The sequence below is a fragment of the Triticum aestivum genome, chromosome 2D (genome assembly GCF_018294505.1).
Source record: "Triticum aestivum cultivar Chinese Spring chromosome 2D, IWGSC CS RefSeq v2.1, whole genome shotgun sequence".
NCBI classification, from domain to species: Eukaryota; Viridiplantae; Streptophyta; class Magnoliopsida; order Poales; family Poaceae; genus Triticum; species Triticum aestivum.
In genome coordinates, this window is record NC_057799.1 from 461018180 (window position 1) to 461042680 (window position 24501).

Here is a 24501-nt window from a genome sequence, read left to right on the forward strand (position 1 = left end):
ACACGACGGACAGCTTTACGTATGGCCCGAATCCGTGTGCTACCAACCGTCCGCCCGCAGTACCACACTAGCCGCCCACAGCAGCACCGTGAAACGTGCAAGCATAAACGCCAGCAGTCAGTACACCCGCAGTACGTACGATACAGTACAACACCGTTCGGTGCACGTAATAAATCACACGGGAAATGTGAGTCAAGCCACCACCACAGCACGGCCAGCCACCTCCCCGTTAAAAGGGACGGCCCCCCTGCCGACGCCGACGCGCCCACAACCCGCCCCATTTTCTCCCCTTCTCTTCTGACTTCTCCCAGTGCTCCGCGCATCGACGCATCGCCGCCTCCTCCCTCCCCCACAAGCCGGACAGAGTCCACTCACACTCTCCTCCTCCTCCTCCGCACCACCATCATAATAACCGCCTCCTCCTCATCCGCGCCGCCCGCCGAAACCGGGACCCCGATAATCCCACGCCCATGGCACCCTTGAGACTCCTCCGGTCCGCCGTCGGACGGCTCAGGGCGGCGCAGTCCGCCGGCCGCGCAGCTTTCTCCAGCGCCGCCGCTACGACGGAGGCCAAGGCGACCGTCCGCGAGGGGGTGATCGCCGCCGCCGCCGCGGCCGTCGCAGGGTCCGGGCTGGGGCTCTGGCTCATGCCGCCGGCGCTCGCGGACTCCGGCGAGCTGGCCCGCGCCGCCGCGCCAGGACAGATCGCCGCGGCCGGGCAGATCTCGGCGGACGCCGGCGCCGTGGAGGAGCGGCACGAGAAGAAGACGAGGTTCCTGCTCGCAGGTGAGCCGTCCTGTTCCCCCAATTTACTCCGATGTACGGTGCAGGACGCTCCGTCCGTCCTTGGTTCCAACGGCGTTTGGGCGATACAGGCGTCTGATTTCGCCGCCGCCGTTGCCCCGTGACGCTTGCTTTCCTTGCCCGCTGGGGTCTGGAAAAGCCGCGCGCTTTCGCATGATTTCCCCCCCACCAACACTGCCTTTTTTTAGCGGCTGCTGCTACCTTTCCCAATAGTTTGATCTCACGCCTTCCCTACTTTTCTTCTTCTAGCAAAGAACGTTACTAGTACGTTTGCGATAGGTACGGTGCTTGCCTTGCTGTACCGATATAGCTCCAGATAAGCGATAAGCCCACTGGCCGCAAATATCCAAACCTGTTGACACGGCGTTGGGTGGTGTAGTAAATCCAAACCTACTACTTCCTCTGTCCGGGTTTATTAGGCCTCTCAGCATCACAGACATGTCCCCTTTTATAAGGCCCCGCTTTGAAAAGGTGCATGCATGCAACCAATGAAATGGTTGCATTGAAAGCCATTGTTGTTGGTGCCATGGTTGGAAAATTAATATACTTCGTGCGTGCTTTTTCATTGGCTGCATGCACGTGAGAGAGTGCATTGGGAGTGGAATGGAAGAATTAATGTGAGCAAATTACTATGTGTCTTGGTCTAAGAAAAGTTGTTTTTAGGCCTACTACCTCCGTCTAGGTGAATAAGGGGGTGTTTGGTTCAGGGACTTTTTAGTCCCAGAGACTAGAAAAAGTCCCTAGAAACCAAACGGGAGGGACTTTTTCTACAGGGACTAGAAAAAGACTCTACTAGAGAGTCTTTTTTGATTAGTCCCTGGGACTAGAAAAAGTCCTAGGACTTCTGAACCAAACACCCTCTAAGTCATTCGCGTAGTTCTAGGTCATCGATTTGAAGAATTAAATATTTATTATATGTCATGAAAAGTATATCACTAGATTTCTACACGGATGTAGTTTCTAAATATATATTTTTTGTCACATATAATACATATTTAGATAGTTAAATTATCGACCTAGAACTACGCGAATGACGTATTCACCGAGATGGAGGTAGTAATAAACCCGGACGGAGGGAGTAGTATTAATGTAGTAAAGTCTTGCGACGCTTTCTGTCATGTTTTCAGATCAGACAGCAAATAAGCATGAACTGGCTATAACTACGTGCATTTATCGCTATTATATGCTAAGTTTTGAAAATTTTAACCCATGATGATCATCTGATCAAAACCCCTTTTCTCTGCTCTCACTGCAGACTCATACCGCCGAAGGGTGTTCTTCAACTACGAGAAACGGATACGGCTTCGCAGCCCTCCGGAAAAGGTGAAGCATCATTGTCTGCATTGTAGGTGGTTGCGTGTAATTTGATTTTGGTTTGTCCTATGTTTTCTAACTTTTGGTGCTATCTGCGTAGATTTTTGAGTACTTTGCGTCTGTGCGAAAACCGGATGGGGAAATGTTCATGTTGCCTGCCGACTTGATGAGAGCGGTGGTCCCTGTTTTCCCTCCATCGGAGTCGAACGTCGTGCGGGAAGGGAGGCTAAGGGGGGAACCCAGCCCCGGAGAGCTGCACTGCGCGCCATCCAAATTCTTTGTCCTGTTCGACACAAACACCGATGGTCTCATCTCATTTGCCGAGTAAGTGAATTGTGATTTCTCCCCGTTTGACACAAACACCATGTTATATGACTGTACTCAGCTTTGTTGATGGTGATTTATGCTTTTGGTGGCTATGGCAGGTACATCTTCTTTGTTACATTACTCAGCATTCCTGAGTCAAGCTTCAGTGCGGCCTTCAAAATGTTCGACGTTGATCTCAGTGGGTGAGTTCTATTTCTACCACACTACCTTGTCTTATGAACACGGTCCTGCTGTAGAATTATATGTATTATCCATGTAGCTGTTTGTTGATTAGCAAACCTGTTAGAGCAACTCCAACGGGCCGACCCAAACGGACGGCGATTTCGTCCGCTTTTTGTCCGTTTGGGTCGGCCAGACGGATTTGTCCGTTTGGGTCGGCCAGACGGACACGGATATCCGCTTCCGCATTTGGGTCGGCGCGTGCGCCCAACGCTAGCCTGAGACCCATTTTGACGGCGCCAAAAAAAAATGAACGCATGCATATTAAAAAAAAGGAAAAACAACATTAATTAAACATTAAAGCCGGCCACAAAGGCCGGCGAGAGTCCACGCGTCCACATTTGCATTAAAAAAAAGCCTAAACTACGAGGCGGCGCGCTGCCCTAGGCGTCGTCGTCCTCGTCCTCGGGGTCCGTGAGGTCGATGAGCGTCGGCGCCGGCCCGGCCCAGGCGAACGCCGTGTTCCAGAGCGCCGCCATGTCGGGCTGTGCCGGCGCAGGCAGTGCCGGGGCAGGGGGTGTGCGCCGCTCCGCCTCCGCCGCCTCCGCTCTGCGCCGCTCGTCCTCCTCGCTCTCCCGGTAGACGGCCGCAAGGGCCGCCTGGTCCTCCTCGCGGACGACGAGCGGCGTTGGCCTCCGGTCGACCTCGCGCACACCCCGTCGCCTCGCCTCCTCGTGCTCGAAGGCGAACCACCTCGCCCAGTTGGGTGAGTCGGTTGCGTAGGCCTTGTCGAGGAGCTGCTCCGGCGTCAGCAGCGCCCGCCGGCGCCGCACCTCCTTCGCGTGAGCACGAGCCGTCCGCGGCGCCGCCGGCACTGGGATCCTATCTGGATCCAGATGCCAGTCGTGCGGCAACGTCACGTCCGGATACGCAGAGGCTGGCGGTTCTGCCAGTGCCACTCCGCCTGGTGCATTGGCACGTTCACGCACTGCCTCTGCCAGCGAGGCGCCGGCGGATGTGGGAGGAACTCTGCAGGGGAAGGGGTGGAGGGGACTTGCCCTTGGCCTTGTTGCCGCTGGTGCCGGAGAAGAGGCCCATCTCGCTGTGGTTGTGGTGACTAGGGTTTGCCGGTGACCAGGGAGCAAAGGTGGGCAGATGTGGACGGCGAGTTTGGATGAGGACGGCCCCGCCGCACGGTCGGCTTAAAAAAGGACGAGCGCCGTCGCTGACGCGTGGGCCCGTCGTCAGAAATTAAGCTGACCGCGTGGGCAGCGGGTAGTTGGACGGCCGCCATGTGGGGACGCGGCGGATAGCGAGAAGGCGCGCGAAGCGTCCGTTCGGCGTCCGCGCCGACGCATTTGGGGCGCAAATTTGGGCCGCAAATGCGTCGGCGCGGACGTGATTTGGGTTTGGGTTGGCGCGTTGGGCCGCCACTTTTGTACGCGCCGACCCAAACGGACGCAGGCGGACGAAATGGGTCGGCCCTTTGGAGTTGCTCTTACAGTTCTGTTTGCATTAAAAAACAAATAATAGTAAAACACTGACTTTTTGGTAGGAGAAGAAATTAATTAATAGGCGGTGTTATGTATCAAGTTTAGTGGCTTCAATCCAATTTTCTTTGTTTATCGTGTAGACGTGTTTTGTTTACTGAAGCTGCTAAAGGTATGTTATCCCCTTTTGTTCTCTTTGATTGATTTATGCATAAACAAGATACATTTGAATAATATATCTTGTTTGTGCTATATTGTTGTTTACCTGTGATCATTCGCGTGCAGTTAATTTCTCTTGTCCAGAAAAAAAGACCTGCTCTTTATGAGCATGTTCAATCATCTGGCTTGTTAGTTGATGGTAAAACAAGGGTAATGAACAAATTTTGGCAATCTTCTTCTCGGTTGTTTTGTTGTTCTTATCTGTCGATTCTCATCATTTCCAGGGAGATAGACAAAGAAGAGTTCAAGAAAGTAATGGCATTGATGCGGTCCTATAACAGACAAGGAGCTGCCCATAGGCATGGCTTACGTACAGGATTTAAAGTTGGCCAGTCTGTGGAAAATGGTGGGGTTGTTGAGTATTTCTTTGGTAATGATGGGAATGAACCTCTACACTTTGATAAGTTCACAAGTTTTTTGAAGGAATTGCATGAAGAGGTAATTTGCTTCTTCCATATTCCTTTTGTGGACTTCACTAGGCACGGCCTCTCATTAATGCATGCAATATTCAGTGACTTGTCAGAAAGCATGTCGTGTAATGAACGTGAAACGCAATCTCACATTCTCTCATCATCTCCCCTGAACCATTTATCTTCTAGTCAGTCTATAACCGTATTTGCAAACTGGCAGCTGGTACATAATGTTTTATTTTTGCATACTGGAAGGATGCAACATTTTTTATTTCATAATGGAAAGTGAATGTTTCTTCTGATGTTTAAATCTGAATGGCATATTTGCTTGCTTCCATTTTTTGTATAGCTATAAAATATTTTTAACATAGTTTGTGTATTGAAAGTGTGTGTTTTTTATCTAAATTTACATTTACGATATTGCAATTGTCCAGCGTTTTTCCATTTGTATATCTCTCAAACTCCCTCTGTTTTTCTCAGCCCCCTTGATTCATTTCTCTGCAGATTATTCGTCTGGAATTCAGTCATTATGATGTCAAGTCGACGAACACTATCCCGGCAAAGGATTTTGCACTGTCCATGGTGGCTTCTGCTGACATGAATCACATTAGCAAGCTACTTGATAGAGCTGATACGTTGGAAAATGACCCTTATCTCAAGCACTTGCGCATTACCTTTGAGGTTTGACTTGCTGTCATGTTGGTCTTTTCTGCGTAATTACTTTCTCATGTGGTTCTTATAGATGTATTTTCTGGGACTTCAGGAGTTTAAGGCATTTGCTGATTTACGCCGAAGATTAGAATCATTGACGATGGCTATATTTGCTTATGGTCAAGTAAATGGGCTGTTGACAAAGCAGGATCTGAAGCGTGCAGCACAGCATGTAAGATTTTGTACCAAGCTTGTTTTAAGCGTTTAGATAATTACTCTCTCTGTCTCAAAATGTAAGACGTTTTATGACACTAACTTTTACATTTTGAGACAGAAGGAATACTTAACTTCTAGCTGTCCTTTCGGCTGTTCAATCATGTACCTAATACTATAACATGTTTTTTTTACTGATTTCATGCCTTTTCTGGTTTGTTATAGGTCTGTGGTGTTGAATTAACCGACAGAGTGGTGGACATCATTTTCCATGTGTTTGACATGAACAATGATGGGCACCTGAGCTCAGAGGAGTTCCTGAGAGCACTACAAAGACGAGAAGCCGATATTCATCAGCCAGCGGCGCGAGGAGGTCCCATGGGCTGGCTGAACCCTAAAAATCGTTCTTCGCTCCTACAGATGCTGCGCTAGTAGAGTTTTTGATCGTCGCAAGATCTTTTCTTCTTTAGCCTTGGGTTAAGTACCATCTGAATGGTATGTCTGCCAAGTCTAGGTCACATAAGATTAGTTCATCCAGTCTTGTTATAGTATCCTGTTCTGTCACTTGTGCTCAGGAGTGGGAGGAGATTTTGCTGTAAATATCGTGTAGGTATAGCGGTTGATCCGGTTGTAAATAGTGTCTTTGTTATAGTCTCTCAATACATTGGTGAGGGTAATGTATTGTATCAGTATAGGATATAGGTGTAAGTTTCAAACCTTGTCCATTTTTGCCGTTCCATTTTTATTGATTTATAGATGCATTTCATAATATGACAGCTTCAGCTCTGTCGATATTTGTTTCTAAATGATAAAGATAACTGGTTACTGAGATTGGTAGGCGCTATCGATGGCTAGAGTCCAAGGGCTCAATGCTTGCCTCTTACTGTAATAGATAGGCAAAATGCTGAGGTGACATTTCTTCTTTAAACGATGCTGGAGTACCGCCTTATGGGGGTATCCGCCGCCTCCAACACACTCCGTGTCGTTTGGCCTTTGCATCGTCTGATGGAGATGGGGCGTTCCTCATTGTGTTGGTGGCTTGGAGATCTATGATTTATTTGTCTATCTATGAATTATTGTATTTTCTTCTGGCATGTGTTGAATTGTTCTTTATTTTGCTTCGTTGCATTGTTGCATTGGTGATGAATTTGTGATATATGATGGATGTGCATTGAATTTGAATATAATGGATGTGGTTGTCCAAAAGGACAAATGAGGATCCGTTTGGTGTTGTCCAGAGACACGCGGGCGGACGTTTGGGAGGGTGGATTTGCCCAATCCAATTGTAGATGCTCTTACACCGTAGAGCCTAACAGGTGGACTGAAGAAAGGTAATCACTCATGCTGATGCGGAGCATCCCAAGGTCATCCCCATGGACCTACCGTCGTCTCATTAAGTGCCTAGTGGACCCATGACTCGATCACGTGCAAGAGCTCTCGAGACCGAGGTGACATCTCTCCTCTCACAATTCCACTTCGATGACCATGAGACATGGCTACTACCTCAAACGGAGACATTGTGCATACTCAGGTATCAAGGAGTTAGCCATGGAGACGCCAAGGAGCAAGGAGAATCCGAAGAGGGAGATGGACGTGAAGACGGAGAAGGAAAAGGGCTAAGTCAGCAGAAGCCCGGACGATCCGGACCGCCATCCGGACGATCCGGCTAAGATGCCCAACGACACCCGAAGCTTCAACATGAAGCCGGATCATCCGGACCCAGACCCGGATCATCCGGCCACACCCGGACGTCCGGACCCGGACATCCGGCCCTTCTGCAGCTGCTCCAACACAACCGGATCATCCGGACGCCGACCCGGATCATCCGGACCCCCGAAGCCCGGATCATCCGGACCAACTCCCGGATCATCCGGCCACCGCCTGCGTGCGTGACCTGGGCCGAGGCCCATGTACCCGTTTCGTCCCCTCACTTACCCCTTCGCCCCTTGGGCTATAAATAGACCTTCTCCTCCCCATTTTTAGGGTTAGCAAAGTAGTAGCTCATATGTGAGGATAGCTTTTGCTCATCCATACGGATCGTCTCCTCGAGAGTGACCGTGGCCCCTCTACGGAGAAGATCCCTTGGATTCAAGACCCCCTTTTGGGTGGCCCCATCAAGACCTCCTTACGGAGAAGAACCGGTTACCTTTGTATCGTCCTTTGTTGGATTTGGACCTTGTATCTTACCTTTGTGTTCATCGATCTAGCGCATGTGTGATCTATTCTTGTTGGTCGAGTGATTTCTCTCGTGTTCCCCTCGTGTTTCCCTCGTGTTTTCCCTCGTGTTCATCACGTTCTTCGTAGGGATCCGCTCCTTTCGTGAAAGATCAGCCATCTAGGGTTCCACCCTACATCATCTTGGTATCATGAGCCACGTTGATCACGATTTCGGAGCCTCCCCTCTTCGTTTTCTAGCTTGATTTTGTTGTTTTTCATCCTAATCCGAAAATCCCCACAAAAATAGCCCCATTTTTTGTGATTTGTGAGTTTTGATGACGTTTTGTTGGTTTTGATCCGTGAGTTTGTTGTGTTGCAAGTGGATCTAGCCTTCCCTCACCATCTCCACTTCGCAATCCCTCCAAAATCCGTGAAATCCCCAAATTTGTGGCCGTTTTCGAGTTCATCCCGAGCCATCCCCGAGCGAGATTGACCCGCCCGGATCATCTAGCTGTTTGCCCGGATCATCCGGCTCCTGGCCCGGATCATCCGGCTTCTTCTGTCGAAACTGCATTTCCTGCAGTTTTTGACCACCGCCGCCTACGCCTCCGCATACCCACTTCGACCACCACCACCTAACTTCCGCAAACTCCTCCGCAAACCCTTCCAATACCCCCAAACCATACCACCAATTGACCGCTACCTATTCCGACACTTTTTGTCACGTTTGGTTTTGAGAATTTGAGTTGTGGCTCACCGTTTCCTCTCGTGTTTCGGCTACATAGGGACGGTTCGACATCAACATCACCACCGCTCATCTTTGCCAAGGACTACTACGAACGACTACACCCTTGTGGTATCAACTTCACATTGGTATCATCTTGGTATCGTGATCTCATCATACTCTCTTGCATTTGCATTGATAACCCCATAGCCTTACTTTTGCGTACCTTTCCCATCGAGACTAGCCTTTGAGTATTGCCGGCAACTTGACTTGTGCACATTAGTGATCATACTTCCCATAGCATACATACTATCATCGTGTTGCATATCTTGGAATCATCTCTTGTGTCACAAAGTTGTCATTGCATTCACAATTGCTATCTTGGTTCGTGAAGCATTGCATGAAACAAGAGCTCAAACAACAAAGAGCCAAACAAGCTTTTAAGCAAAAGGGAAAGATAAGCAACGAGCTTATAAGCAAGAACCATAGCATCATACAACATTAAGATTGTCATACTCGGTCATATCTCCGGAACATCATACATAGAGCATACTTGGGATAGAAGTCGTTGCATTTTTGCTTAGTACGTTGTGCACAAGTTCGTATCCGCCTATTGTGCAATCGTGCTAGCGTCTCTCTAGTGTTGTGCAACAAGAGCATTTTCGTGGATTCAACATTTTGGCTCACCCTTGATTGCACGACCCCATTTATCTTTCCGTGTGTTGTGTTTCCGTGTACCATATCTTGCTATTGGTCTACTTGTTGCATTTACAAGTTGCGAATCTTCTCCAACATTATTGAATCTTGCTTACATTCGCATCAAAAATTGTGCCACCATCCTAACCAAGCTCCACCATAAGCTTTTACTTGTGTAGGTGTGAGGAACCGACAAGAATTGGTACCAATTGTGCTATTTCCTTGTTACACATTGGAGTGATCTTTGATCCATCTTCAACATCGGTCAAGGTACATTTGGTATTGGTTCTTCCTTTTCTCCCACTCACATATCTTTGTTTGGAATGATGGATAGGCCAAGTAATTCTACCAACCCACTCTTATTGGAGCAAGACAACGACATGTCATCCTACGTCACCAAGACTCAACTATTTGGTGCACATCGGGCTTTGCATCAAGAACAACTTGCTTTGGGCGACCGCATCGGCAATCTCGCCACCGACCTACGACAATCCGAGCAACGTACAAGAGACTACTTCGACGCATCCAGAGTTCCCTTAAAGAAGATATCCGAACCATGATGGTCCGCTCTTCTACAACTTCGTCCTCTTCAAGACGGAGCCGCTCAAGTCGACACTCCGACGACACCCTCTCCGGTTCAAGTACACCGACATCGAACACTCTTCATCGTGCCGCGCTTGAAGACCGTCAAGCTAACCTCAATCCTCTACACGACACCGACTCTCAAGAGCATCGACATCGTCAAAACCAAGCTGCTTTCGCACAAGCACAAGAACGGCAACGCCAACGACAACAAGAACAAGAGGAGCGAGCGCGACAACATCAAGATGCACAAGAAGCCGAGGCGCAACGTCAAGAACAACAACTACGTGAAGCTCAAGCACTTGAGGCGCAACGTGCCCTTCACGATTCAAGTCGTGCCGTAGCCAATCGAGGCCGACAAGCTCGACTACATCAAGAAGCACTTCGCGACGAAGCTCAAGAAAGGATTTTCCAAGCACGTGTGCATCGACAAGCTCCTCGTCAAGATAGACAAGCTCCTACTCAGGCGAGACAAGAACGTCAAGTCCATCGAGAGCAAGAAGACAATGGACCCCCTCCTCGCCAAGAGCAACATGAGATTGTCAATCCTCACCGACATGGGCGTCATCATCCCCGACCCCAACACAATGAAGAGCAACGATATGGCAAGCTAAAGTTCACCATGCCCAAGTTTACCGGAAGCAATGACCCCGAAGAATACATATCATGGGCATTGAAGGTTGACAAAATCTTCCGCTTGCACAACTACGAAGAAGAGAAGAAGATCGCAATGGCATCTCTCGAATTCCAAGACTACGTCCTCATTTGGTGGGAACAAGTCATTGAGCGCCAAGCGGCAAGAGGTGAACCACCCATCACCACTTGGGCACAAATGAAGGATGTCATGAGAGCACGATTCGTACCAAACTACTACAACCGCGACCTCTTCAAGAAACTCCAACAACTCAAGCAAGGAACCAAGAGCGTTGAAGAATACTACAAGGAAATGGAGATTGCCATGATACGAGCCAATGTCAAAGAAGATGATGAGCAAACTATGGCGCGTTTCTTGAATGGACTCAATCACCCTATCAAGAAGATTGCTGACTTCCAACCATACTCGAACCTCATCGAGCTAGTGCATCAAGCTACGAAAGCGGAACGGCAAGTCCAAGACGACTTCAAGTATGCCAAGTTCTCATCCAAGTCCTACGGCTTCTCCAACAATCAAGCTTCGATGACTCCCACTACAAGCAACGGCGACAAGTCAAGTTACAAGAAAGCTTCGACAAGCTCAAGTCGTCCTCCTACTACAAGCAACAACAAAAAAGCTCCATCATCATCTACCCCAACCGATGAGACCATCAAGACAAGTTCCATCAAATGCTTCATATGCGGAGGCCGAGGCCACAAGTCCTTCGAGTGCACAAACAAGCGCACCATGATCCTCAACGACGACGGAACCTATGACTCCATGAGTGAAGGAGAAATGGAAGCCCTTGAGCAAGTGGCCATGCACCGACAAGTGAACAATGATGAAGAAGATGATCACATCTTTTGTGACGAAGACTCAAGTCCCGCTCTTGTTGTCTCCAAGGTCTTGACTCTTCAACATCAATAAGACGAAGATCAAAGATGCCACATCTTCCACACAAAGGCCGGCATCAATGGACGGTCCGTCAAGGTCATCATCGATGGAGGGAGTTGCCATAACTTGGCAAGTGAAGAACTATGCTCCAAACTCCAATTGGTCAAGATGAAGCACCCGCACCCCTACAAGGTTCAATGGCTAAGCGACACCGGCACCATCCAAGTCGAGTATAGAGTACAAGTCTCTTTCAAGATCGGCGCCTATGAAGACACTTTGGAGTGTGATGTCCTTCCGATGACCGTGTGCCACCTCCTTCTTGGACGGCCATGGCAATTTGATCGAGGTGTCATTCACAATGGGCGTACAAATCACTTTAGCTTCAAGATGAAAGGGAAAGAGTTTGTGCTACGTCCTATGTCTCCAAGCCAAGTGCTCGCCGACAAGCAAAACACCCATCGTGGAGAGAATAGTGAGAGAGCGAACCACCAAAAAGAGAGTGAGCGCCACAAGCCCAAATTGAGTGCCTCCACGATGAGCGACAAGGAAACCTTAGTTCTCTTTGCCACCAAACGTGAGATGAGAGAAGTGTGTGAGAACCCATCAAGTGTCCTACACTATGTCCTATTGTGCAAGGACGAGGAACCAACAACTAACAACTCTCACAATCTTCCTCTAGTGTTATCCTCTTTATTGCAGGAATTCCAAGATGTTTTCCCCGATGAGCTACCTCCGGGTCTACCTCCACTACGAGGCATTGAGCACCGAATCGATCTCATCCCCGGAGCGCCGCTTCCAAACAAAGCTCCCTACCGCGTCAACCCCGAAGAAACCAAAGAAATACAAAGGCAAGTAAAGCATCTCATAGACCATGGTCATGTGCGTGAAAGTTTGAGTCCTTGTGCCGTACCGGTCATTCTTGTGCCAAAACGAGACGGTAGCTTTCGCATGTGTTCCGATTGTAGACCTATCAATGCTATCACCGTTCGTTATAGGTACACCATTCCACGCCTTGATGATATGCTTGATGAACTTTGCGGTGCCACTATCTTTTCCAAAATTGATCTTAAAAGTGGTTACTATCAAATCCACATACAAGAGGGTGATGAATGGAAAACCGCTTTCAAAACAAAGTTTGGTCTATATGAGTGGTTAGTCATGCCTATGGGTTTATCGGAAGCACCCGGTACCTTCATGCGTCTTATGCATTATGTGTTTCGCCCTTACATTGGTGAATTTGTTGTTGTCTACTTTGATGACATCCTCGTTTTTAGCAAATCTCTCAAAGAGCATGTCACCCACCTTCGCACCGTGCTACAAACTCTTCGAAAAGAGCAACTTTATGCTAATATGGAAAAATGCCTTTTTGGTGTTGATAAGCTTGTTTTCTTGGGTTTCGTAGTATCTTCTAAGGGTCTTCATGTTGATGAATCTAAGATCAATGCTATTAAAACTTGGCCCCAACCAACCAATTTGCAACAAGTGCGTAGTTTTCTTGGTTTAGCCGGTTTCTACCGTCGATTTGTGAAGGATTTTAGCACCATTGCTTCACCTTTGCATGCTTTGAGTAAGAAAAATGCACCGTTTGTTTGGGGAACATCCCAAGACATAGCTTTCAATGAGCTTAAGAATTTGCTTACTCATGCTCCCGTGCTTGCATTACCCAATTTTGATAAACCTTTTGAAATTCATTGCGATGCTAGTGGTAATGGCATAGGAGGTGTGTTAACGCAAGAGAAGCGCCCCATTGCATACTTTAGTGAGAAACTCTCCGGAGCGCAACTCAACTATCACATCTATGACAAAGAGCTATATGCTTTAGTGCGAGTTTTGCATGAATGGGAACATTACCTTCGCCCTCATGAGTTCATCATCCATACCGACCATGAAATGCTTAAATACCTTAAGGGTCAAACTAAGTTGAGCAAGCGTCATGCTAAATGGAGTGAATTTATTGAGTCATTTCCTTATGTCATCAAGTATATTAAAGGTAAGGAAAATGTTGTGGCGGGTGCACTTTCCCGTATATGCATGCTTGTTACTCAACTTGAATTAAATGTCATTGGCTTTGAGCACATAAAAGACTTGTATGAGCATGATCCTACTTTTGCCATTCCTTATGCCAAATGTTTGACGCACACATCTTGGGAACGCTATTACATCAAAAATGGATATCTTATGAGAGCTAACAAACTTTGCATTCCCGAGTCTTCTCTTCGTTTGTTACTTTTGCAAGAATCTCATGGAGGAGGACTAATGGGACATTTTGGACGCGACAAGACCCTTGCTACGCTCTCCAAGAATTACTTTTGGCCAAAGATGTTTCGTGACGTCAACCGCTTCACCAACCGATGCTCTATATGTCGCAAAGCTAAGTCTAAAGCTCAATCTCATGGATTATATATGCCTCTTCCAATTCCATTCCAACCATGGGAAGATATTAGCATGGATTTTGTGCTTGGTTTGCCTCGAACTCGAAATGGCAAGGATTCCGTTTTTGTTGTTGTGGACCGATTATCTAAAATGGCACATTTCATTCCTTGCAACAAGATAGACGATGCTTCACATGTTGCCAATCTCTTTGGTAGGGAAATCTTGCGACTTCATGGAGTGCCAAAGACGATTGTCTCGGACCGCAACGTCAAGTTCTTGAGTTACTTTTGGAAGACCTTATGCGCCAAGCTTGGAATCAAACTACTATTCTCCACGACATATCATCCACAAACCGACGGCCAAATGGAGGTGACAAATCGTACGCTCTCCACCCTTCTTCGCGTGTTAATCAAGAAGAACATCAAGGAGTGGGAGGAGTGCCTACCTATCGCCGAGTACTCCTACAACCGAGCAAGACACAAGACTACCGGCAAGTCCCCCTTCGAGGTCATCTATGGTTTCAACCCGTTGTCCCCATTGGACATCCTACCCCTACCACTCCAAGAGCGCACAAACATGGACGCGAGTGCCCGAGTCAACCACCTCAAGAAGATGCATGAAGATACACGGCACACTATTGAGCGCCAAGTACAACGACTCGCGACCAAGATCAACATCAACAAGAAACCCATGATATTCAACATTGGAGATCTTGTGTGGCTACACCTTCGCAAGGAACGCTTCCCCAAGGAACGTAAGTCCAAGCTTCTACCACGAGCCTATGGACCATTCAAGGTGCTTGCACGCTACAACAACAACGCATACAAGATCGACATCCCACGTGACAAGTACTCCGTGAGCGACATCTTCAACGTCAAAGATCTCTCCCCGTACCATGGTGATGAGGATTTCGATCCGAGGTCGGATCTTTCCCAAGGGAGGGGAGATGATGCGGAGCATCCCAAGGTCATCCCCATGGACCTACCATCGTCTCATCAAGTGCCTAGTGGACCCATGACTCGATCACGTGCAAGAGCTCTCGAGACCGAGGTGACATCTCTCCTCTCACAATTCCACTTCGATGACCATGAGACATGGCTACTACCTCAAACGGAGACATTGTGCATACTCAGGTATCAAGGAGTTAGCCATGGAGACGCCAAGGAGCAAGGAGAATCCGAAGATGAAGATGGACGTGAAGACGGAGAAGGAAAAGGGCTAAGTCAGCAGAAGCCCGGACGATCCGGACCGCCGTCCGGACGATCCGGCCTCAGCCCGGATGATCCGGACCCCGGCCCGGACGATCCGGCTAAGATGCCCAACGACACCCGAAGCTTCAACATGAAGCCGGATCATCCGGACCCAGGCCCGGATCATCCGGCCACACCCGGACGTCCGGACCGGACATCCGGCCCTTCCGCAGCTGCTCCAACACAACCGGATCATCCGGACGCCGACCCGGATCATCCGGACCCCCCGAAGCCCGGATCATCCGGACCAACTCCCGGATCATTCGGCCGCCGCCTGCGTGCGTGACCTGGGCCGAGGCCCGTGTACCCGTTTCGTCCCCTCACTTACCCCTTCGCCCCTTGGGCTATAAATAGACCTTCTCCTCCCCATTTTTAGGGTTATAAAAGTAGTAGCTCATATGTGAGGATAACTTTTGCTCATCCATACGGATCGTCTCCTCGAGAGTGACCGCGGCCCCTCTACGGAGAAGATCCCCTTGGATTCAAGACCCCCTTTTGGGTGGCCCCATCAAGACCTCCTTACGGAGAAGAACCGGTTACCTTTGTATCGTCCTTTGTTGGATTTGGACCTTGTATCTTACCTTTGTGTTCATCGATCTAGCGCATGTGTGATCTATTCTTGTTGGTCGAGTGATTTCTCTCGTGTTCCCCTCGTGTTTCCCTCGTGTTTTCCCTCGTGTTCATCACGTTCTTCGTAGGGATCCGCTCCTTTCGTGAAAGATCGGCCATTTAGGGTTCCACCCTACATCACATGCTTAACAGATCTCTGATAGAAATGTCTGTTCCCAAAATGTAGGAGAATTTCATTAACAATATACAAATATCCCGTGATAAGAAGTTTTGATATTATTTTAGGGATTAAGCATTCATTTCATGCGGAATAATATTGGACATAAACAAAGTGGTACTCATAAGGAAACGGTGTCATTACTGATCAAACTGAAGAGAAATATCTGAAAAGAACTGATATGTTGAGTTATGTTGAAGAAATATTTTAGTTAAGCTAGGTACTCGTAATAATTAGCAGGCTTGTTGGAGAATATTATTTTGGGGAAAATGTTTGAAACTTTTGTAGAATAAAAGTATATTGTGATATAGGGATAAGATTTTTTTTTAGGTAAATGCCGTCATGACGATTTATATTTCATGTGAAAAAGGGCTACATCGTTCGGTCAAATATCGAGCAAAAGTCAGGAGGCTCGGACTGCCACACAAGAGTTCGCTGGCCCTCGCACTTACTCCCTCCGTTTCTTTTTAGTCCACATATAAGGTTTGGTCAAAGTCAAGTTTTGTGGAGTTTGACTAATTTTATATTAAAAAATATAAACATTCACAATATGAAATCAATATTCTCAGATGCACCATGGGACGTATTTTCATACTATATAGTCTTAGTATTGTAGATGTTCATATTTTTTTATATAAATTTGGTCAAGGTTTGTGTAGTTTGACTTTAACCAAATCTTATATGCGGAGTAAAAAGAGACGGAGGAAGTACTAGCCAACAAATCAGCTGCCAGCATACTGACTTCCTTAGGGCAGTGTTAAAACCTAAGAAAATGAGTCCTCTCACTTAGTACATCGCAAAAAAAAAAAGAGTCCTCTCACTTAGTAACCACAGACATGGAGAATTATGACTTGCACAAGGAATAATTGTCTTTGATGTAGAACCCGGATGTTGTTTTGCGTACAATATTTTTGACGTGGTGAGAAAAGATAGGATGCTTTTGGCAAGAAAGAATAGTAAAGTGGAAAATGTGATTTTCTAGACAATACATCTTCAAGAATATAGGTATAATAAATTTTGCAATAAGCACATAAGTACAGATCCAAACAGCACAAGTTCCTCTCGTGCATGCTATACGCTGAATTTTAATCAAGCGTGGGTGGCCGTTGAGACCGCATTAAAGCTTAATCAGTCTCCTACGAGTATATGACATGTCGGCAAGCTGCTTTTTTTTCATGGTAATACGTGTCTTATTTATATCATAAAGATCCTAGTACAAATCATGTACATACCGACCTGACAAAACTAAAAAAACAGCAGAATGCTAGCCTTTGCATACAAGAACACCAGCCAAGAAGTAAAATTACAAACAAAACTGAAGAATCCTCTAAGCTTGACACCAACGCCTGTCACCTGCCTCTGGCACCACCATAGCAGCCACCAAAGAAGAAAATGACGGATCACCTCCACACCCGAACTCGACGCGGCTCCATCGCTGATATGCAGATTTGCGGACATCCAAGGTGGCTCGCCAAAAAAGGCGAAGCCATTGCCGCTGAACGAATCAGACCGGGACAACACCCCGGACACGCCATCGAACTCCAGATCTGACACCCCCGCCCAACTAAGACGTTGGAGGAGGAAACCATACCTGCCTGCCACGAACTACGAACCCAGATCCACCATCTTCCAGATGCCGTCGATGCATACCACAATCTGCATCCGCTCCTGGACTACCTCCCAAGCTCCACGCCGGCGCTGGAGCAAACGCCGTCGCAATGGCGGAGCCCGAGGACACAAGTCCACCATGAGGATGCCGCCGCCGCCGCACCATCCTTGCTTGAACAGTCTGGTTTCCAAACCCACCCTAAAAGCGGATTGCCTCGTTGGAGAAGGATCTGAAGATTTATTAGTCGACGCCGCCATCACCACCGTCAAAGCTATGGCGATAAACAGCCCAAAACCCTAAGAAACTAAGGACTAAAACAATCCACACGCGTGGATCCGGCGACCCCCTCACTACCGACGACCGAGGTCATCAGCGGAGGGGAGCCGCCGGAGGATGGCGGCGGAGAAAGGCGCCCTGGCGGCAAGAGGCAAGATCACCTTTCTTTCTTCTCCTGGAAGAAAGAAAACGTGTATCCAATCTAGAGTTCTAGACAGAGATGTCGGCAAGCTGCTACTCAGCGCTCCAATCTGCCAAGCAAGGACTCTACGTTTTTGCGAAAGAGAGAAGACATGTATTCTACGTAGGTGCGCAGAGTTGCACGCGTGGAGCCATGGCCGCGCGCGGTGCGCAGTTGTCACGCCAGCTGGGGAGAGAGGTGGAGCCGTGGAAGTCGGCTGACAGGGAAAGAAACGCCCCGCAGGCGGAGCCTCCAGATGTGTATCTTCTGTGTAAAGACATGATGTTTGTTGCAGTAAATATAATCCCAGCTTTCTCTCGCTCAAGAAAAGAGAAAACAAGAAACGCAACATCAAAGAGTTAAGACCGCGGCGGCTTCACAGGAAGCTACGTATCGTCAGACAGACAGCGCCCAAATTTGCAGATCTCTCGGCGGCTCCGCAACGAGCAACCGGCGCTAGCTGCTCCCCTTCCCTCCCGCGTGCCGACGGAAGCTGTAGGCACGCCCCGCTCCCTCCCTCCCTCCCTCCCTCCCTCCTCTGTTTTCTGTACCGCACCGGCCGAGAGGCAGCGCGTGGCGACCGCCGATCTGGGTTTGGGCGCGGCGGACCGGAGGCATGTCGCCCTCGGGGAGGCCGCCGCTGAGGTACCTGCCCGCACCCTCAAGGCGGCCGAGGACGTCTGCATCCTTGTCTGCCTCGGCGCCTCCGACGACGGGGGCCGTTATCATGCTGCTGCTACACCGCCGCTGCTGCCTCGCGTTGGTGCTGCTGGCTGCCGCTGCTGCCTTGCTGTGCGCTGCTCCTATCTGCTCTCTTCTCTCTTGCTACAGATTTTTGCTGGCTAGTATTTTTTTTGTATGGCTGGGTAAATTATCCTCAGAAGTACTGTTTGTTTTTATGAGTTGACCGGTACATCGATAATCAGTGCATCAGTTTGTTGAGTGAGGGGAACACAAATGCAAGTAGTTTGATGTTAGTAGTTATAGGAAATTGATAAAATAAAATACAGATGAGTGCATTTGAGGAGTCGGTTGGAGTGCAAGCAAAAAATGGACAGGGTATCTTCTGTAGTGACTCTCCAAATGAGGATTTGGAGATTCAGTTGGCTCTTCACTATCTTGAAAATGATCATACAAATCTTCACGCTCTTGGTGTTTTGTTCTTCTAATGCTACTTCTTTGTTTTGAATAATCATTAGCTTAAGTTAATATCCCTGATGAATAAACATGAATATCTGCATCTTCAGGCACCATGTCGATGTTCCCAGGGATGGATCTTACTAAAATGGATGCTCCAACTCTTACCCTCCTTGGAGCAGCTTGTTGTGTAATGTTATCTATGCATTTCACAGTGCAGCTGGTATCACAACATCTTTTCTACTGGAAAAATGCCAAAGAGCAGAAGGCCATACTCATTATTGTGCTAATGCCTCCACTGTATGCCATAACTTCCTTTGTTGGTCTTCTGGATATTAAGGGAAGCAAAGCGTTTTTTACATGCTTGGAGTCTGTTAAAGAATGCTATGAGGCACTGGTGAGTCCTCTTGGGTCAATGACATTTTCACCTGAAGTTTGTGATTTCACTCACTTTTCCTTATATTTTTTCCTTTCAATTGTGCAGGTTATTGCTAAGTTTCTGGCATTGATGTACAGCTACTTAAATATATCTATTAGCAAAAATATTGTACCTGATGAAATCAAAGGGAGGGTGCTTCATCATTCTTTCCCTGTTTCTCTTTTCCTGGTATCTACTTACACCCTTCTATACTCTTATAGAAAGTTTGATGAATGTTGCTGTAATCTGCTCTTGAATTTTGGTAATGCAAGCTGCACTATGAATGACAAATTAGTAAGGGGGTCCTAGGTGCATACCCATGCTGAACCTTTACATATTTGAAGGATGCTGCATTGTTCAGTAATACTAAAGTGATTCATGGTCTGAACAAAAAGGTTTTTATACTCCATTAATAAAGTACTTATTCACATAGTAATATCTGTTTTAATTGAACCATGTACATATGAGTAGTCATGCTTAAGTTATGATTTTAACTTAGATTCTTCATGTGTTGTTCACTATGTTTGCCTATATGCGTTTAAATGTTGTCCTGCATGTGTAGTCTGGAAGCTATTAGCAGTACTGATAGTTAAGGCTTTTCACGCTGTTCATTAGTTTTACTTTGTGTGTACTGAAAGTAACCAATATGCTTCTGGTTCTGTGCTTTGGCAGCCCCGCAATGTTCGGCTGGAGCACAAGACATTAAAGCTTCTGAAGTACTGGACCTGGCAATTTGTTGTTGTTAGGCCTGTATGCTCCATTCTGATTATTGCACTTCAGCTTCTTGGGCTGTACCCCAGCTGGGTCAGCTGGACGTTCACAATTATACTGAACTTTTCAGTCTCCATGGCATTATATGCCTTGGTCATATTCTATCACTTGTTTGCTAAGGAGTTGGCACCTCACAAGCCTCTTGCGAAGTTCTTGTGCATCAAAGGGATTGTCTTCTTCTCTTTCTGGCAGGTAAATCACTTCCTCTCCTGGCTGGAAAGAGTTTGAATATTCTTATAAATATCTTTGGGGTTACTTTGTCTGTGTGTATGAATGTTATTGATGTAATTGTATGCCAGTTTGTCTTGATGGTTGCATTGGAACATTTAATTGAGGTGGCGATATTGGTTTAGTAATGTTGATAGTTAAGACATTTTATTCTTGCCATGTTATCTGTGATAATTTTGCATGAAGCTTCTTCTCTCATTTGCTCTTTGGATTTTGTCCAGCATGATATTTAATTACCTTATTTATTTTTATTACGGCTGATGGTTATCGATATAGGAGCTTTGTCTGCAATTTAATTTTCCATGCATTGCCATGTAAATATCCAAATTCAGTAATAATAATAAAGGTCGCAAAGAAACAACTATACATGGCTACCCTTGCCGTGAAAAAATAAGCTAGAGATAAGTGTGAAACGAGTTTATGAGCATAAATCAGTTAAATTGTTTCACCTTTCAACGCACAACTTTGTTGCAGTAGACATTGCTAGTGGACTCTTGTTGTGAGTGAATCACCCTATTGTCTACTATGGGTGCTTGAGGCAACATTCTAACTTGCAATCCTTCGCTGTAGGAAACTAACTAGCTAAATACGACACCTGTTTCATTTTGTAACACCGTTTCTTTTTATCAAATCAAATACGATCAAACTCCTGATTCTTGAATGCCGTTACTTGTCTGCAGGGCTGTGCACTGGATATTTTGGCTGCTGTAGGGGTGATTCAGTCTCACCATTTCTGGCTGGACGTGGAGCACATCCAGGAGGCAATCCAGAATATCTTGATTATCCTGGAAATGGTCATCTTCTCAGTCCTCCAGCAATATGCGTACCACGTCGCTCCGTACAGCGGCGCTGACAAGGCGAAATCCGTGAAGAAGAACGAATGATCCAGGGCTTCGTGCCAAGCAACGTCTTCCGCTGGCTCTTGTATGATTTTGTGTGTATGTGCTGGGAGTATTGATTCAAAGATGTTATAGGACGTGTATTTCCTTGTGGACACGTGTAGAGTCGTCGTTATACCTTGAACATTAGAAAAACGAGATGATCAGGAACAAGATATAGGAATGCTACTGTTGTTACCGTGCTGTGAGACTATGTAATGCCCGAATAAGGAGAATTTTGGGGGTTTCCTGCCCCGAATTGCGCCCAGAATAAATGGTGGTTTACTGTCGCCAAGATCATCGCGTGTCACTGCATGATTGTTCCAAAACTTGTCTGAAATTATCACAGTGCTATGAGTCCAGGTATGGTTTGGATGGCATTGTTGTCGCATCTCTCTGCATACATAGGTGGTACCTGAAAGGGGAGGGCACCGCACACAGTGGCAAAGTGGGCGACTGACTGGTGTGGACTTGGGATGCCAGAAATTTGCAGGGTTTGATTTCAAGGTTCCTTTTCTCTTCAAGAAATGTAGTAAGAGGGTCCAGCGAAACGACTATCAGCGATCATTGATGTTCCCACTGGATGATGAGAAGCCCGCCTGTGTGAACGACACAGCCTGCACGACAACGGGACGATGCCCGATCCAGCCGTCGGCTGCACTTTACTGATATGCGTAGACGGACTGATATACGTTGTCGTTTGCACATCATCGTGTGCATAGCAGCACTCCACCATGATATGGACCTATTCATGAAGAACGAATCAACCTGTGAAGTTCAGCCTCACACAAAATTTAAGCCAGTGGAGAAGCCAAAGGAAGACCGGGCCGGTGAAATCGTATCTACGTCGGAAAGTTTGTGGTGCCTATTTTGGGCGGAATGCCACATCATATTTCAAGCTGCAACTTCCCATGTAAGCTAAATTAATTGCTCAAAAAACCCCAAGCTATATTAACTCTAGAAGGCTCTAGCACGTTTGAGGGGTTGCATAAGATGACATTTGAAGTCAGCTTTCATGCACAACAAACGATAAGTGACTAGCCTAAATTTGAATTTCAATCTATTGACATTTAAAGTTAGTGCAAAATAATATAAATGTGGTCAAACTTCTGACAAAATGTTAATAGGCGGAGAGAGAAAAAAACGAGAGGTAGTCATGTCATTACGAGAGAAGAGCTGCAAGGTTTTAAGAACTACAAGTACAGCATCGTGGACACAAGAACTCGAGAAGATCCGCGTTCTTTCGTGCTACCAAAAGACGGGCCCATAACTACGGCAGGGATGGCAACTTTTAGTTCAAGTGCGACAAGTTTCTTTTAGACGGTAAGTTTTACTAGTTTTTTGGGGGGTTGTTTTGGGATGGCAAAACGTCCATGCCACAGGGGCACTTGTTCTCTTGGGTCCTCAACACACTTCTTCTCTTGGGCCCCGCCGTCTGGTAGAAGATTTTGCACAGGACCAGCTCCCCATCTTCGTCTTCCTCGTCCTCGACGTCGCTGAGGTGATACTCGTGCATCACCCAGTTGGTCTTCCTGGCCTTGTCTCGCGCGCTGCCGCCGAACGTGTTGGTGTAGAGCACCAGGATGTTCTTCCAGCCCGTCAGCCGGCCGTTGGCCTTCAATGTCATGCTTTTGCCGGTCTTGTACCACGCGGAACGAGCGTTGCACTCCGCCTTTATCTTCCGATGTTTCGTCCGTCCACTCTTGAACGCCTTGGGACGGTAGAAAAAATGCTTGATCGTGCCGTCCATCGTCACACCTGCTAGATCGATGATCAGACGAAGTAATTAACAGTCAGTTTGAGTTCGGCCGCGCCTGTGCGTGAAATGCCAGTGCTCTATAGCTTGGCGGATGCTAGACGCACCAAGGTTTACTTGAGGATTTTACGGCCTAATTAAATCGGACCAGTAGAATTGCAGATTTGCTACTACTGAATTGCTCCGCCTTCCACTAGTAGGTCTGTTTGGATTGCAGCCAACAGCGGCCCAACCAAAAAATTGGTAGTAGACCGGGGCCAATAATTTGGGGATATTTGTTACTGAGGAGGTGTTTGATTCAGAAGTCCTAGGACTTTTTCTAGTCCCAAAGACTAATAAAAAAGACTCTTCAGTAGAGTCTTTTTCTAGTCCCTATAGAAAAAGTCCCTCCCATTTGGTTCTTAAGGACTTTTTAAGGACTTTTTTTAGTCTCTGGACTAAAAAAAGTCCCTGAACCAAACACCCCCGAATTGCTCCGCCTTCCACTAGTAGGTCTGTTTGGAGCGGCCCAACCAAATAATGTTACTGAATTGCTTCATCACAAACTGATTTCAAAAACAAAAACAAAAACCCAACAAACTCGACAGATCGGATCTAAAAACCCGAAACCCAACAATAATCCAATCCGTTCCCGGTTAGAAAATCCCGATAAGAATCCAAATCTGTTGACTAATACTTACAAGGTCGATTCCTTCCAAGGGGCTTGACTCATCTACTGCCGCGATGTTGAGGTCAAATCCCTTGAGAACTGGATCAACGACCATCGCGACCAGTGGATCGAAACGACGGCGGAACCTAATGCGGCTGTTCTGTTCTGGGAGGAAGAGGACTAGAGGAGGTTCAGCGAAGCGCTTGCAAGGGAAGCCTCTGGTGTCTCTTACTTCTCCATCTATCTATCTCTACCGAGTACTGACTGAGAACAGCAGCAGTTAATGCGAATGGGTGCGAGCTGGGGAAATTGGTGCCCTCGCCGGAAATCACAGGCAATAGTTGTTGCCTTTTTTTTCGGGGATACATTAGTTGGCTAATGTTGATCCTACTCGGCTGGATGATTGTATTTAGCCGCCGGGTGATTTGCTTCTTAACCTTGATCTTACGACTTACGACGGCTTATTTAGCAATAGTAAGTTTTACGTAGTCACCCCGCAAAAAAAAGTTTTGCGCGTTCTTTTTAAGAACTTCCAAACTATTCATTATCAATCTTTGAAGTACAACGAACACCGAAAATAATAAATATTATAATCAGATTTGTAGACCACCGAGCGACGACTACAAGCACTGAAGTGAGCCGAAGGCGTGCCGCGGTCATCACCCCTCCCTTGCTGGAGCCGGGCAAAACTTGTTGTAGTAGACAGTCGGCAAGTCATACCAAGGCCCAATAGGACCAGCCCGCTAGAACAGCAACCGCTGCCGATGAAGATAAGCGTAGCTCGAAAGGGTCCAATATGAACAAACACGAACATAGAGGAACGAATATCAGATCCGAGAGGATCCACCAAAGACAACCACCAATCGAATCTCCGTTAGAAACACACCTCCACATGTTCTCCGACGACATTTGTC

General features: G+C 47.1%; 3 protein-coding genes across 5 annotated transcripts; 2 read left to right on the plus strand and 1 right to left on the minus strand.

Moving 5' to 3' along the window:
• Positions 1–247: 247 nt before the first annotated feature.
• LOC123053818 (calcium uptake protein, mitochondrial) lies at positions 248–6356 on the plus strand. The gene is made up of 8 exons (XM_044477384.1): positions 248–786; positions 2060–2127; positions 2219–2442; positions 2544–2627; positions 4538–4751; positions 5228–5404; positions 5487–5606; positions 5813–6356. The coding sequence occupies exons 1-8, from the start codon at positions 471–473 to the stop codon at positions 6017–6019; spliced, it is 1410 nt and encodes a 469-aa protein (XP_044333319.1). The 5' UTR covers positions 248–470; the 3' UTR covers positions 6020–6356.
• An 11660-nt stretch (positions 6357–18016) lies between these two features.
• LOC123053819 (protein LAZ1 homolog 1) lies at positions 18017–21477 on the plus strand. 2 transcript variants are annotated; one of them, XM_044477386.1, is made up of 5 exons: positions 18017–18249; positions 18998–19284; positions 19372–19494; positions 19978–20268; positions 20985–21477. In XM_044477386.1, exons 2-5 carry the CDS (start codon positions 19003–19005, stop codon positions 21186–21188), a joined length of 900 nt encoding a protein of 299 aa, XP_044333321.1. In that variant the 5' UTR covers positions 18017–18249; positions 18998–19002; the 3' UTR covers positions 21189–21477. The 2 variants fall into 2 exon arrangements, with proteins under 2 accessions (XP_044333321.1, XP_044333322.1); XM_044477387.1 differs by having other exon boundaries at positions 18030–18245.
• An 841-nt stretch (positions 21478–22318) lies between these two features.
• Positions 22319–23963, minus strand: LOC123053820 (NAC domain-containing protein 73). Of its 2 annotated transcripts, none has more exons than XM_044477389.1 (2): positions 23619–23963; positions 22319–22943 (listed from the first exon to the last, which is right to left on the minus strand). In XM_044477389.1, the coding sequence occupies exon 2, from the start codon at positions 22930–22932 to the stop codon at positions 22516–22518; it is 417 nt and encodes a 138-aa protein (XP_044333324.1). In that variant the 5' UTR covers positions 22933–22943; positions 23619–23963; the 3' UTR covers positions 22319–22515. The 2 variants fall into 2 exon arrangements, with proteins under 2 accessions (XP_044333324.1, XP_044333323.1); XM_044477388.1 differs by having other exon boundaries at positions 22319–22940; positions 23619–23957.
• Positions 23964–24501: the final 538 nt, after the last annotated feature.